Consider the following 15,708-nt stretch of genomic DNA (forward strand, 5'->3'; position numbering starts at 1 on the left):
TACCCATGTGATCTCCTCTAAAGCCATGTGATCTCCTCTATACCCATGTGATCTCCTCTATACCATGTGATCTCCTCTATACACATGTGATCTCCTCTATACCCATGTGATCTCCTCTATACCCATGTGATCTCTATACCCATGTGATCTCCTCTATACCATGTGATCTCTATACCCATGTGATCTCCTCTATACCCATGTGATCTCTATACCCATGTGATCTATATACCCATGTGATCTCCTCTATACCCATGTGATCTCCTCTATACCATGTGATCTCTATACCCATGTGATCTCTATACCCATGTGATCTCCTCTATACCCATGTGATCTCCTCTATACCCATGTGATCTCTATACCCATGTGATCTCTATACCCATGTGATCTCTATACCCATGTGATCTCTATACCCATGTGATCTCCTCTATACCCATGTGATCTCTATACCCATGTGATCTCCTCTATACCCATGTGATCTCCTCTATACCCATGTGATCTCCTCTATACCCATGTGATCTCCTCTATACCCATGTGATCTCTATACCCATGTGATCTCCTCTATACCCATGTGATCTCCTCTATACCCATGTGATCTCTATACCCATGTGATCTCCTCTATACCCATGTGATCTCCTCTATACCCATGTGATCTCCTCTATACCCATGTGATCTCTATACCCATGTGATCTCTATACCCATGTTATCTCTATACCCATGTGATCTCCTCTATACCCATGTGATCTCCTCTATACCCATGTGATCTCCTCTATACCCATGTGATCTCCTCTATACCCATGTGATCTCTATACCCATGTGATCTCTATACCCATGTTATCTCTATACCCATGTGATCTCCTCTATACCCATGTGATCTCCTCTATACCCATGTGATCTCTATACCCATGTGATCTCCTCTATACCCATGTGATCTCCTCTATACACATGTGATCTCTATACCCATGTGATCTCCTCTATACACATGTGATCTCTATACCCATGTGATCTCCTCTATACCCATGTGATCTCTATACCCATGTGATCTCTATACCCATGTGATCTCCTCTATACCCATGTGATCTCTATACCCATGTGATCTCCTCTATACCCATGTGATCTCCTCTATACCCATGTGATCTCCTCTATACCCATGTGATCTCCTCTATACCCATGTGATCTCTATACCCATGTGATCTCTATACCCATGTGATCTCTATACCCATGTGATCTCTATACCCATGTGATCTCTATACCCATGTGATCTCCTCTATACCCATGTGATCTCTATACCCATGTGATCTCTATACCCATGTGATCTCTATACCCATGTGATCTCCTCTATACCCATGTGATCTCCTCTATACCCATGTGATCTCCTCTATACCCATGTGATCTCCTCTATACCCATGTGATCTCCTCTATACCCATGTGATCTCTATACCCATGTGATCTCCTCTATACCCATGTGATCTCCTCTATACCCATGTGATCTCTATACCCATGTGATCTCTATACCCATGTGATCTCTATACCCATGTGATCTCCTCTATACCCATGTGATCTCTATACCCATGTGATCTCTATACCCATGTGATCTCCTCTATACCCATGTGATCTCTATACCCATGTGATCTCCTCTATACCCATGTGATCTCCTCTATACACATGTGATCTCCTCTATACCCATGTGATCTCCTCTATACCCATGTGATCTCCTCTATACACATGTGATCTCCTCTATACCCATGTGATCTCCTCTATACCCATGTGATCTCCTCTATACCCATGTGATCTCTATACCCATGTGATCTCTATACCCATGTGATCTCCTCTATACCCATGTGATCTCTATACCCATGTGATCTCTATACCCATGTGATCTCTATACCCATGTGATCTCTATACCCATGTGATCTCTATAACCATGTGATATCCATGAATACCCAGAAGGCCGAGCTAGGTGGCTGCGGTCAGGAGACGCTCAGTCCTTGAGTCACACAAGCATCCTGGTTCTGTGTTCTCACACGTTCCCCATCCTGGTTCTGTGTTCTCACACGTTCCCCATCCTGGTTCTGTGTTCTCACACGTTCCCCATCCTGGTTCTGTGTTCTCACACGTTCCCCAGCCTGGTTCTGTGTTCTCACACGTTTACCAGCCTGGTTCTGTGTTCTCACACGTTCCCCATCCTGGTTCTGTGTTCTCACACGTTCCCCATCCTGGTTCTGTGTTCTCATATGTTTACCAGCCTGGTTCTGTGTTCTCACACGTTCCCCATCCTGGTTCTGTGTTCTCACACGTTCCCCAGCCTGGTTCTGTGTTCTCACACGTTCCCCATCCTGGTTCTGTGTTCTCACACGTTCCCCAGCCTGGTTCTGTGTTCTCACACGTTCCCCAGCCTGGTTCTGTGTTCTCAGACGTTCCCCAGCCTGGTTCTGTGTTCTCACACGTTCCCCATCCTGGTTCTGTGTTCCCACACGTTCCCCAGCCTGGTTCTGTGTTCTCACACGTTCCCCAGCCTGGTTCTGTGTTCCCACACGTTCCCCAGCCTGGTTCTGTGTTCTCACACGTTCCCCAGCCTGGTTCTGTGTTCTCACACGTTCCCCAGCCTGGTTCTGTGTTCTCACACGTTCCCCCCTCATCTGCCTCTTGTTTGTGGTTTGCAGGAGGATCACGTCTGAGTCATGTGGTCTGTGAGGGGAGCCCTCTGTGTGTGAGGGTTAGGGTTAGGGTTAGGTGTGAGGGGAGCCCTCTGTGTGTGAGGGTTAGGGTTAGGGTTATGTGTGAGGGGAGCCCTCTGTGTGTGAGGGTTAGGGTTAGGGTTATGTGTGAGGGGAGCCCTCTGTGTGTGAGGGTTAGGGTTAGGGTTAGGGTTATGTGTGAGGGGAGCTCTCTGTGTGTGAGGGTTAGGGTTAGGGTTAGGGTTAGGTGTGAGGGGAGCCCTCTTGTGTGTGAGGGTTAGGGTTAGGGTTAGGGTTAGGGTTAGGTGTGAGGGGAGCTCTCTGTGTGTGAGGGTTAGGGTTAGGGTTAGGGTTAGGGTTAGGGGAGCTCTGGGGTGAGGGGAGCTCTCTGTGTGTGAGGGTTAGGGTTAGGGTTAGGGTTAGGGTTAGGGGAGCTCTGGGGTGAGGGGAGCTCTCTGTGTGTGAGGGTTAGGGTTAGGGTTAGGGTTAGGGTTAGGTGTGAGGGGAGCCCTCTGTGTGTGAGGGTTAGGGTTAGGGTTAGGGTTAGGGTTAGGTGTGAGGGGAGCCCTCTGTGTGTGAGGGTTAGGGTTAGGGTTAGGGTCTGTGAGGGGAGCTCTGGGGTGAGGGGAGCCCTCTGTGTGTGAGGGTTAGGGTTAGGGTTAGGGTTATGTGTGAGGGGAGCCCTCTGTGTGTGAGGGTTAGGGTTAGGGTTATGTGTGAGGGTTAGGGTTAGGGTTAGGGTTATGTGTGAGGGGAGCTCTCTGTGTGTGAGGGTTAGGGTTAGGGTTAGGGTTATGTGTGAGGGTTAGGGTGAGGGTTAGGGTTAGGGTTAGGGTTAGGGTTAGGGTTAGGGTTATGTGTGAGGGGAGCTCTGGGAAGACTGTTTATTTGCATTCAGTCAGTTAGTCAGTGGGAGGAGATGTCAGAGTGCATTACAGAGCCAGAGACTAAAGGTATTGAAATAGAATGCAAATAGAAATTATATTGCAAATAGAATGAAAGCCTCCAACAGGTGAGACTGTTGTCTTTTTCAGTCTGGGTCAGGTAGACTAGCCCATAGACTATGGAAAGAACATCTTTCTCTCTTTATTTATAGGAGAATGTGTCCAGGAAGGATGTACACTTCTCAGAGGGGCGTTGGTCACTGTTTAACATCTTGAAAAAACATCCCTCACTATTGAACAAGACATTTTTTAAATCTTATTCATTATAACTGAGGGAGAGTTTTTGCTCATTTCTCAGAGGGATGCAGTGTGTGTGTTCATTATCAGAGGGATGCAGTGTGTTCATTATCAGAGGGATGCAGTGTGTCTGTTCATTATCAGAGGGATGCAGTGTGTTCATTATCAGAGGGATGCAGTGTGTCTGTGTTCATTATCAGAGGGATGCAGTGTGTGTGTGTTCATTATCAGAGGGATGCAGTGTGTGTGTGTTCATTATCAGAGGGATGCAGTGTGTTCATTATCAGAGGGATGCAGTGTGTCTGTGTTCATTATCAGAGGGATGCAGTGTGTTCATTATCAGACGGATGCAGTGTGTGTGTTCATTATCAGAGGGATGCAGTGTGTGTGTTCATTATCAGAGGGATGCAGTGTGTGTGTTCATTATCAGAGGGATGCAGTGTGTGTGTTCATTATCAGAGGGATGCAGTGTGTCTGTGTTCATTATCAGAGGGATGCAGTGTGTGTGTTTATTATCAGAGGGATGCAGTGTGTGTGTTCATTATCAGAGGGATGCAGTGTGTGTGTTCATTATCAGAGGGATGCAGTGTGTCTGTGTTCATTATCAGAGGGATGCAGTGTGTCTGTGTTCATTATCTCAGGACAGCCTCTTAAGTTAAGAGACCCTCATCTAGAAATGACCCTCCTGTTATTGTTTATGTCCTGTTATTGTTGATGTTATTGTTGATGTTATTGTTGATGTCATTGTTTAGCCCAACTAACGCTGTAGGGGGCAATTATTGTATCCACAGAAACCGGTACTTGCTATTCGATGCAGTGTTAGCCTACAGCTCAATGCAGGCACACATCCTCCCAGGGGGTAAATGTTGAACCTAGTTGAATAATACTGACCTTTGGAGTTTGTGTTCATGTGTGTTGCAGCAGGCATGCATCTGCTAATGCTTCTCATCTGGTTTTGTTTCAGATTGAGTCTCTAAGCACCCCACCAGGCTCTGGCACTCTCAGTCGGGCGTGCGAGCCCTGATAGAACCCCCCTCCCCAGATCCACTATTGCTCTATCATTGAAGGACATCAAGCCTCTAGATTTGAAAGGCCTCTTATAAACCAGAATGAAATGTATTTATTGGAAAATATAATTCCCTTCCCCTCTACAATTCCAACCCAAATATATAAAAGCATGGTTAGAAATAATTACTGAGCCATTATTAACTAGATTATGAATAATTACTGAGCAGTTATTAACTAGATTATTAATAATTACTGAGCAGTTATTAACTAGATTGCTGGAACAGCTTTAGTGCCACATTCCTCTGGAATAGTAATAGTGACAATTCCTGCTTTTCCACATCAGACATGATGAGATAAAGAAAGCACAGCCAAAGTTAAGGTTAGGGTTAGCAAGATAGGGACCACAACGCTCTTGAAAATAAGAGGGAATTGTTTTCTAGCAGCATGATGGGTGAGGAAGTGACTCACTCCAGCATGCGTATCGCAGCGCCATCTACTGGTATTGTGTGATTCTTCTCACAAGGAAGCCTCGTCCACATTGTTTGACAAATCAAATCAAATGTAATATTTGAATTGAAAAATTATATTATTATTACAAATCCATGTTTTGCAGATGCATAATGACTTGGTGAAATGGGAATCAGTTAGATGTGTGTGTTTTTCTCTGGCTTTGTATTACAAGCGTGATCTGCTTCATATGAATATATAACTCCTGGGCTGTTATCGCAGACCAACGTGGTTATTGGTGAAAGAAAGTTTGTGTGTGCGTGTGTGTGCGTGTGTTTGTGTGCGCGTGTGCGCGTGTGTGTGTGCATTATGTAGAGGAGGCTGTTTACTGTATGAATGATTGTGCGTGTGTTTGTTGTTATTGACGCTGATGCCCACGCTGCCTGTTCAGAGCCTCTCATTGGCAGCGCTGTGCAGCGTGGCTTCAAAGCCTGGGGGGCCGGCGGGGTCCACGACGTTCCACCATCTGCAGACGTCCCAGCTGGAGGACTGAGGAGGGGAGGGAGGGGAGGGGAAGGGAGGGGAAGGTAGTGGGCGTCCGGCAGGCTCCAGTAGAAAATAAGTTTACTTTCATGAGTTTACTTTATTAACTTGCATGTCTCATGATGTGTGTCTGTGTCACTATTGAGGCACCAGTTCTTACTCAGACGTTTTGAGTGGCGTTGCGTGGTCTTTGCATCTGCAGTCCTATAGTTGTAGTCTTTAGATCCTGAGCCCGGGCTCTTGGGAGCTCTTATCTCCAGGGGGAATGTGATACCGTACACCTGGTTCCACCATGGAACCGTACACCTGGTTCCACTGCCGGGGTCAAGCTGGGCCAACTATGCAGAGCTCTCAATAATGAATAACACTAGGCTAAGAGCTTATAATCTCACTAGGCTAAGAGCTTATAATCTCTGTTCTATATCCCTGTAATCAATCACCCAAAACCTCAACCCCTGATGCTCAAACAACGTTGTGTCTTGAGCAGTCAGCTTGATCCAGTCGGACATTTATCTTGGTTGTAACAGCGTATGCCAGATAGTTTAGTTGCCAAGCATCAGCCATTTTTCTTCCGTTTGACATGTTAGGTGAAAGCTGCCCAGTAATGGGCTTAGTTCTGTGGAAGGACCAAACTGTGAGCTGGGTATATGTGGGTACACATGGGTACGCGTGGGTACGCACTGCTGCCAGAGTAAGGCCTACCCTGGAACTCTTCCAGGATCTGACTGTGAAAATCCAGCAGTGATTACAGACAGCCTGGGATTACAGACAGCCTGGGATTACAGACAGCCTGGGATTACAGACAGCCTGGGTTTCAGATCAAACCCCACGCTGAGGTGCGAGGAGCTGCCATCTCTCATAACCCTAACCCTAACCCATCTCCCTCAGTGAGGTGGAGGAGCTGCCATCTCCCTCAGTGAGTTGGAGGAGCTGCCATCTCCCTCAGTGAGGTGGAGGAGCTGCCATCTCCCTCAGTGAGGTGGAGGAGCTGCCATCTCCCTCAGTGAGGTGGAGGAGCTGCCATCTCCCTCAGTGAGGTGGAGGAGCTGCCATCTCCCTCAGTGAGGTGCGAGGAGCTGCCATCTCCCTCAGTGAGGTGGAGGAGCTGCCATCTCCCTCAGTGAGGTGCGAGGAGCTGCCATCTCCCTCAGTGAGGTGCGAGGAGCTGCCATCTCCCTCAGTGAGGTGCGAGGAGCTGCCATCTCCCTCAGTGCATCTGGGTTTCAGATCAAACCCCACGCTGAGGTGCGAGGAGCTGCCATCTCCCTCAGTGAGGTGGAGGAGCTGCCATCTCCCTCAGTGCATCTGGGTTTCAGATCAAACCCCACGCTGAGGTGCGAGGAGCTGCCATCTCTCATAACCCTAACCCTAACCCATCTCCCTCAGTGCATCTGAACCCCTATAAACAGAATGACATCAGGGGACAGAGGATTTTCTTGTCTTGATGAAGGTGCTATTAAATCATCTTAAATCATCTATTAAATCATCTTAAATCATCTATTAAATCATCTTAAATCATCTATTAAATCATCTTAAATTTCTCATAATGTTTTTCTCCCATGTTATCAGTGGCAACTGTACTGTTGTTCTTATGAGTTACATTAGAAGCTAAACTGACAATATTAGTTGCAAAATTTAGTTTGACATTGATATTTTCCTTTGTGCTAAGTAACCTGAGAACAGTTCTCTAGTATGCTGTTACAGTGTTTTTGAATCCACATATTGGATTTGATGCTGAAGGGGCTTTGATGTTCAAAGACATGGGCTCCACATGGCAGCCTCGGAGAAGTCAAGGAAAATATTGCATATCCAGTACTGTTAATATAGGTTTAATGAGCTGTATTAATGCACAGAATGTTGGTACATTAAAGGGAACCTTTTTGTACAATGCTTTGCTTTGGGAAACAGATCAAACTATTTCATTTATGAAGTGTTGAGTTATGATCAACAAACTTGTTATCAAGATGTAATTATCGGCAAGGTTATTAAAGTTAACGAAACTGACAAAAAAAATGAAAACTAGGTGTGAAAAAACATGTTAGTTAACTAAAAATAAAAACTAGGCTTTACAAAAAAACTCTAACTTGCTAATACTGTATTGTGTGTTTACAAAACTAACTAAAATAAACTAAAATTATAGAGAAAATGTCCTTAGTTTTAGTCTTTTTCATTTGATATACAAGCCTAGTATTTTGGGTGGATATGAAATCTATCCTCAGGTATTTTAGCTGTGCCGCTGCGCAGAAGTAACTTTACGTGCGCCAGATGGTTTGTTTCACACGGAGTGAAACAACCTGAGCTCGCGAGATCAGGACAGTCTCATGAGGCTAGCGCAGAAGAAGCTAAAACTAAAACTAATACTGAAACTAATAAAAACTAAACTAAAACTAAGCATTTTCAAAAAAATAAAAAATAAACAATCAAACCTGCTTTAAAAACGTATTAAAACTAAACCGAAATTGAAAACAAAAAGTTAAAAGGATATAACAATATAATAAATATAAAACTATTATAACCCTGATTGTCGGACAGAGTGCAACTTCAGAGTGGCATGTTTTGATTCAGGATGTGTGCTTGTGTCTTTCACAGGGAGGTTGTTAAAGTGTCTACTATTAGTGCTGCTGTAAGAATGGAACTCAAGTCTGGACACTTTTATCCATATTTACATTCATCTCTGATCAGATTGGTGTTTTGGCCAACTGCTCCAGCGAGAGACGGGCCTGTAGTCTGTAGAGCCATGGCTGTAAACAGCCCTAATGGACTGTCCTGGAATTGTATTTAAGAGTGTAAACTAAGAAGCCATCAGGCTGCGCTGGATCGAAGAGGAATCACAGGCTGAAAGCTGACATTAGTCTCAACGTAAATGCACGGGATCCTATTACAAACTCCCTCTTAGTTGCAAAGGACCCTTTCTGTGTTACCGGACAGCTACATATTTCTACAATTATAGCGTTGGATTGTGCTTTTCATCTTGAGTCACAGAGTTCTTTGGTACTCCTGACAACTATTAAATGAGTAGAGAGATTGTTTTAGAAGAAGACAACATAGTTCCCACATTTGACTTCATAACACAGCTGGTTCTCCTTTGGAACAGCCCAGAACCCTTGAGACAGGAGGACTGGATCTGGGACCGGTGCCGCCGGTCCTGGGGAGGCTGGAGCGCATTAGAGGCTCTGGGCTGGGAGGGGCACAGAGTCCAGGGTTCAGGAGATGCTCTGTGACACAGAAGACATTCATTCCTTCATGTCTGCAACTTTCATTGGCCAAACAGAGATTTGGAGGCTCCCCACAGTATTGTAGTTCTCTATGACAATAGAGAGATTATTGATTTGTTTTAATGACTTCAGGATTCGACTTATGAGGCTTGATTCTATTCTGGAAGGAAGGGTGAGAATGAGCAGCTTCTCTCCCCCGTTGCTCTCCATAGGATTTCCATTCAGATTTGTACACTCAAAAAGATATGAGTGTTGATATTGAGTGTTGATATAAGTAAAGGGATCCTGTGATCGTTTAGAAAGAGAGTCTGCTCCATATGATTGGGGAAAGTCTTTATTTGTCATACAGGGCAAACACAGCACACCGTGTAGGGAGGCGTCAATGCCGAAACACACGTGTGCACACACACACACACACACACACACTCACATTCACATAAATGCAAGTCCACCGATTAAATGTTTCGTTGCTTTTAACCCGTCCGTGCTGCAGCCAAGTGCTCTGTCCAATCCTGGGCCTCGCCTGGGGACCGTGCCAAGTGCTCTGTCCAATCCTGGGCCTCGCCTGGGGACCAAGCCAAGTGCTCTGTCCAATCCTGGGCCTCGCCTGGGGACCGTGCCAAGTGCTCTGTCCAGTCCTGGTCAGGGACGGACAGGAGAGCGATGTGTTCCTCTGCATGTTTTTATATTGGGGTTCTTGGAAGGGAAACCCTTGTGGAGTGGCGTGGAGAACATGCCAACTCTGCACAGAAAGGCGCTACCTGAGTACCTGACAACTCTGGGAGATACCCCACCTGATTACCTGACAACCCTGGGGAGATACCCCACCTGAGTACCTGACCACTCTGGGGAGATACCCCACCTGATTACCTGACAACTCTGGGAGATACCCCACCTGAGTACCTGACCACCCTGGGAGATACCCCACCTGAGTACCTGACCACCTTGGGGAGATACCCCACCTGAGTACCTGACCACCTTGGGGAGATACCCCACCTGATTACCTGACCACCCTGGGAGATACCCCACCTGATTACCTGACTACCCTGGGAGATACCCCACCTGAGTACCTGACTACCCTGGGAGATACCCCACCTGATTACCTGACCACCCTGGGAGATACCCCACCTGATTACCTGACTACCCTGGGAGATACCCCACCTAAGTACCTGACCACCCTTGGGAGATACCCCACCTGAGTACCTGACAACTCTGGGAGATACCCCACCTGAGTACCTGACCACCCTGGGAGATACCCCACCTGAGTACCTGACCACCCTGGGAGATACCCCACCTGAGTACCTGACCACCTTGGGGAGATACCCCACCTGATTACCTGACCACCCTGGGAGATACCCCACCTGATTACCTGACTACCCTGGGAGATACCCCACCTGAGTACCTGACTACCCTGGGAGATACCCCACCTGAGTACCTGACCACCCTGGGAGATACCCCACCTGAGTACCTGACCACCTTGGGGAGATACCCCACCTGATTACCTGACCACCCTGGGAGATACCCCACCTGATTACCTGACTACCCTGGGAGATACCCCACCTGAGTACCTGACTACCCTGGGAGATACCCCACCTGATTACCTGACCACCCTGGGAGATACCCCACCTGATTACCTGACTACCCTGGGAGATACCCCACCTAAGTACCTGACCACCCTTGGGAGATACCCCACCTGAGTACCTGACAACTCTGGGAGATACCCCACCTGAGTACCTGACCACCCTGGGAGATACCCCACCTGAGTACCTGACCACCCTGGGAGATACCCCACCTGAGTACCTGACCACCTTGGGGAGATACCCCACCTGATTACCTGACCACCCTGGGAGATACCCCACCTGAGTACCTGACTACCCTGGGAGATACCCCACCTGAGTACCTGACCACCCTGGGAGATACCCCACCTGAGTACCTGACCACCCTGGGAGATACCCCACCTGATTACCTGACTACCCTGGGAGATACCCCACCTGAGTACCTGACTACCCTGGGAGATACCCCACCTGAGTATCTGACAACCCTGGGAGATACCCCACCTGAGTACCTGACTACCCTGGGGAGATACCCCACCTGATTACCTGACTACCCTGGGAGATACCCCACCTGAGTATTTGACAACCTTGGGGAGATACCCCACCTGAGTACCTGACAACCCTGGGAGATACCCCACCTGAGTACCTGACCACCCTGGGAGATACCCCACCTAAGTACCTGACTACCCTGGGAGATACCCCACCTGAGTACCTGACAACTCTGGGAGATACCCCACCTGAGTACCTGACCACCCTGGGAGATACCCCACCTGAGTACCTGACCACCCTGGGAGATACCCCACCTGAGTACCTGACCACCCTGGGAGATACCCCACCTGAGTACCTGACCACCTTGGGGAGATACCCCACCTGATTACCTGACCACCCTGGGAGATACCCCACCTGAGTACCTGACTACCCTGGGAGATACCCCACCTGAGTACCTGACTACCCTGGGAGATACCCCACCTGAGTACCTGACCACCCTGGGAGATACCCCACCTGAGTACCTGACCACCCTGGGAGATACCCCACCTGATTACCTGACTACCCTGGGAGATACCCCACCTGAGTACCTGACTACCCTGGGAGATACCCCACCTGAGTATCTGACAACCCTGGGAGATACCCCACCTGAGTACCTGACTACCCTGGGGAGATACCCCACCTGATTACCTGACTACCCTGGGAGATACCCCACCTGAGTATTTGACAACCTTGGGGAGATACCCCACCTGAGTACCTGACAACCCTGGGAGATACCCCACCTGAGTACCTGACCACCCTGGGAGATACCCCACCTGAGTACCTGACTACCCTGGGAGATACCCCACCTGAGTACCTGACAACCCTGGGAGATACCCCACCTGAGTACCTGACCACCCTGGGAGATACCCCACCTGAGTACCTGACAACCCTGGGAGATACCCCACCTGAGTACCTGACAAACCCTGGGAGATACCCCACCTGAGTACCTGACCACCCTGGGAGATACCCCACCTGAGTACCTGACTACCCTGGGAGATACCCCACCTGAGTATTTGACAACCTTGGGGAGATACTTACGCTGCTCTGTCCACACTCCCATCCTGGTCCTGGGATCAGTAGACCAGCTAGACGCTGCTCTGTCCTGGGATCAGTAGACCAGCTAGACGCTGCTCTGCCCACACTCCCATCCTGGTCCTGGGATCAGTAGACCAGCTAGACGCTGCTCTGTCCTGGGATCAGTAGACCAGCTAGACGCTGCTCTGCCCACACTCCCATCCTGGTCCTGGGATCAGTAGACCAGCTAGACGCTGCTCTGTCCTGGGATCAAGACGCTGCTCTGTCCTGGGATCAGTAGACCAGCTAGACGCTGCTCTGCCCTGGGATCAGTAGACCAGGTAGACGCTGCTCTGTCCTGGGATCAGTAGACCAGGTAGACGCTGCTCTGTCCTGGGATCAGTAGACCAGCTAGACGCTGCTCTGTCCTGGGATCAGTAGACCAGGTAGACGCTGCTCTGTCCTGGGATCAGTAGACCAGCTAGACGCTGCTCTGTCCTGGGATCAGTAGACCAGGTAGACGCTGCTCTGTCCACACTCCCATCCTGGTCCTGGGATCATATAAAGACATGGATACAAATGTCTGTATAGTTTCATGTCTGTTTGGCCTATAGATAGAGGAGGGATGTCTAGTGGTTTGTTAAAAGGCCGCCAGTGTGATGTCATAACTGGCAGAGACAGACTGAGGTATTACAGCTGTTCTATCAGACAATATTTAAAATGGAGCCAGAAGGAAATTATGTTTCTATACAGGATGTTGGGGGTGCACCTTGGAAGCCTTGCGTCATGCTAAGAGCCAAGATGGCACCCCATGGCATGCGTAAGATTGTTATATAAGATCACTCACCAAAGGGAAGGTGGAAGCAGGATTTAACTGCCCTGCAGGGTGCTTCCAATCAGGGTTCTGACCGCATCCTCCAAGGAGTTCCCAGGCCTTGAGCAGATGGCAGGTGCACATGTCAACACTATGGATATGAACTTGTCTGATGATGAATTCCTCCTTTGTTCTCTGAGGAGCGTGGCCTACTGGGGTTCACAAGAGATGGGGCTCATCCAGCTGAAACCAAACCTGTTTTGTGACAGATTGGAATCTTAGGCTGGATTAGATGCGCTCTTTTCTGAGACAGATAGTCAAAGTGAGATTTGTGTTGTGGAAATTTAATTAGCATTGTGAAATGAAATGAAATCCAAATGGAAAACTGTGCCTGTCTGCCATCCAACTCCATACAAGTCGTTTATGAAATATAGACTCTCTATCCTGCTGGAACACATTGTGTGTTATCGTGTTACATTCTGGCACATTAACTCTGATGAGAGGTTTACTGCTCCTATTGATCAGCCTCAGATTACATTTTAAGAAATATTTAACTTTGCTATTTAACTTTGCAAACTATTGTTTAGCTCTTTCTCATAGCCTGCATGGATGTGTAATAAGGGTGTGTAATAAGGGTGTGTAATAATGGTGTGTAATAAGGGTGTGTAATAAGGGTGTGTAATAAGGGTGTGTAATAAGGGTGTGTAATAATGGTGTGTAATAAGGGTGTGTAATAATGGTGTAATAATGGTGTGTAATAATGGTGTGTAATAATGGAGTGTAATAATGGTGTGTAATAATGGTGTGTAATAATGGAGTGTAATAATGATGTGTAATAATGGAGTGTAATAATGGAGTGTAATAATGGTGTGTAATAATGGTGTGTAATGATGGTGTGTAATAATGGAGTGTAATAATGGTGTGTAATGATGGTGTGTAATGATGGTGTGTAATAATGGAGTGTAATAATGGAGTGTAATAATGGTGTGTAATGATGGTGTGTAATAATGGTGTAATAATTAACGTGTTCCTCCATCTCCCTCTGGAATCTTCACCAACTGCTCCGCCAATCAGCGGCCGTCCCTTGCTGGTTTCCAGGAGAGCCTGTAGCTCCTCCTCCTGAGGAGCCATGGAGCCCCAGGGGCATCTGGGAGTGGAGGGCGGTCCGGGCAGCGAGGTCGTGACCCACAGGCTGGAGGAGCTGTCCCTACAGCCCGGCCCGCTGACAGAGCGCAGGCACGGTGAGTGGACTGGACCCTCGCGGTCACGTTTCAGAACCAGTGGCTCGGTTCTCGACGTCATCCCTCTAATAGCAGCTCTGCTCTGACACTGAGAAAACAAACCCTCTCCACTGATTGGTTTGTGGAGAGAAATGGGGAAATTACCCTGGAATTGCATTTGAAAGCCAACTCATAATCACAGCTTAAACGCTTCCTGAAATCAAGTTCTAAATTCTTGTCCTTGGGCACTTAAGTGTTTTGTTTGTTGCTCTCAGATAAACAGCGTTTAGGAGTGGAGTATATTACTATGACAAATATGTACATTTGACGCAGCAAACATCATTTGATGTGTTAAGCCTGTAATTCAACTCTCAGCCATCCTGTTCAGAAGGTCTGCAGTGTGTTATCTGTGACTTCCATTCTCATCCTGGGATCTCCTCTGGTCAGCCTCTCCTCTGAGGCGTCTGGTTCTCACAAGCCTGGTCAGGACCCCAGTCTGGACATGTCTCCCCTGACCTGTGATTGGTCCTGGGGGTGCTGGAGACATGTGATTGGTCCTGGGGGTGCTGGAGCACGTCTGGTGGGCAGGTTTGCATTTGGTACTGGTTCCTCCCCTGGTCATCACTCCCGGGGATACTGTAAAAACTCATGTTTTGTATTTGGGATTGAGTTCTGTTCTGTTTTCTATTATCCCAGTTTATTAATACCCCCACACCCCTGACTAGCCGCCCCTCCATGCTTCCTCCTGATACTGTTCAACCACTGACTCAACGTGCCCCTTATCCTCACAGCCATGGAGGAATGGGACTGCTTGTTTTCTCTGGTTAATGTTTGACAAGTAATTTCCAAATAGCTTACACATTCTATAGTACATGATACAGGAGTTTCAAACATTGAGTGTTTATATGAATAGAGATGAATAGAGATGAATAGAGAGGCACTATGCATGGCCTCTCCGTGATCTCAGGCTCACTCATGCTCCTCTACCATCTTGGTATTGATCTTCCTGCTCGGGTCGGTAGAAACATTGATCCTCAGGCTCCATGCATCTGTCCGGTATAGTCTGGCCCTGTCTGCCTGGATGGACACGACGTTCTGTCCTCCTCAGAAGAACAAGAGCTCTTATTTAACCAGCCTTCCTAATCCAGTTGAACACATGGTACTCAACACAATGTAAATGCTGGCTTTCCTATTCTTCTTGATTTTAATTGTGATTTTGAGATTGTGTTATGAAGTTGATATACATTTAACATTGTCTAAGTCAACCTGGTTAGAGGTTTGGAATGACATCAAAAGTAAGTTTAATCAGTTCCTGTAGGAGCCCTCTAAGCTGACCCATTCTTCCTGTATTGCTGCTGTTATTATCTGTTCTCATTCTAAATCTGTGCTCCAGATAATGTTACTCTTCAGTCAGGTTTACTAACCCTAACCCCCCTCTAGACAACATGCTTGTCCAGGGTGATGAGTTTCGATGCAACCATCCTTATCTTGTGTTAAATAGTGACCTCAT

General features: G+C 47.5%; 1 protein-coding gene across 2 annotated transcripts in view; it reads left to right on the forward strand.

The window, feature by feature from the left end:
• Positions 1–15,708, forward strand: part of mrtfbb (myocardin related transcription factor Bb) — a 43,623-nt gene that overhangs the window by 6,379 nt on the left and 21,536 nt on the right. For both annotated transcript variants that reach the window (XM_084438286.1, XM_084438288.1), the window contains exon 2: positions 14,053–14,219. In XM_084438286.1, the coding sequence (XP_084294412.1) occupies positions 14,108–14,219 (112 nt within the window). In that variant the 5' untranslated portion in view covers positions 14,053–14,107. The remainder of the gene's footprint in view (positions 1–14,052; positions 14,220–15,708) is intronic.

Source organism: Borostomias antarcticus, assembly GCF_949987555.1.
Source record: "Borostomias antarcticus genome assembly, chromosome: 5".
Lineage (NCBI taxonomy): Eukaryota > Metazoa > Chordata > Actinopteri > Stomiiformes > Stomiidae > Borostomias > Borostomias antarcticus.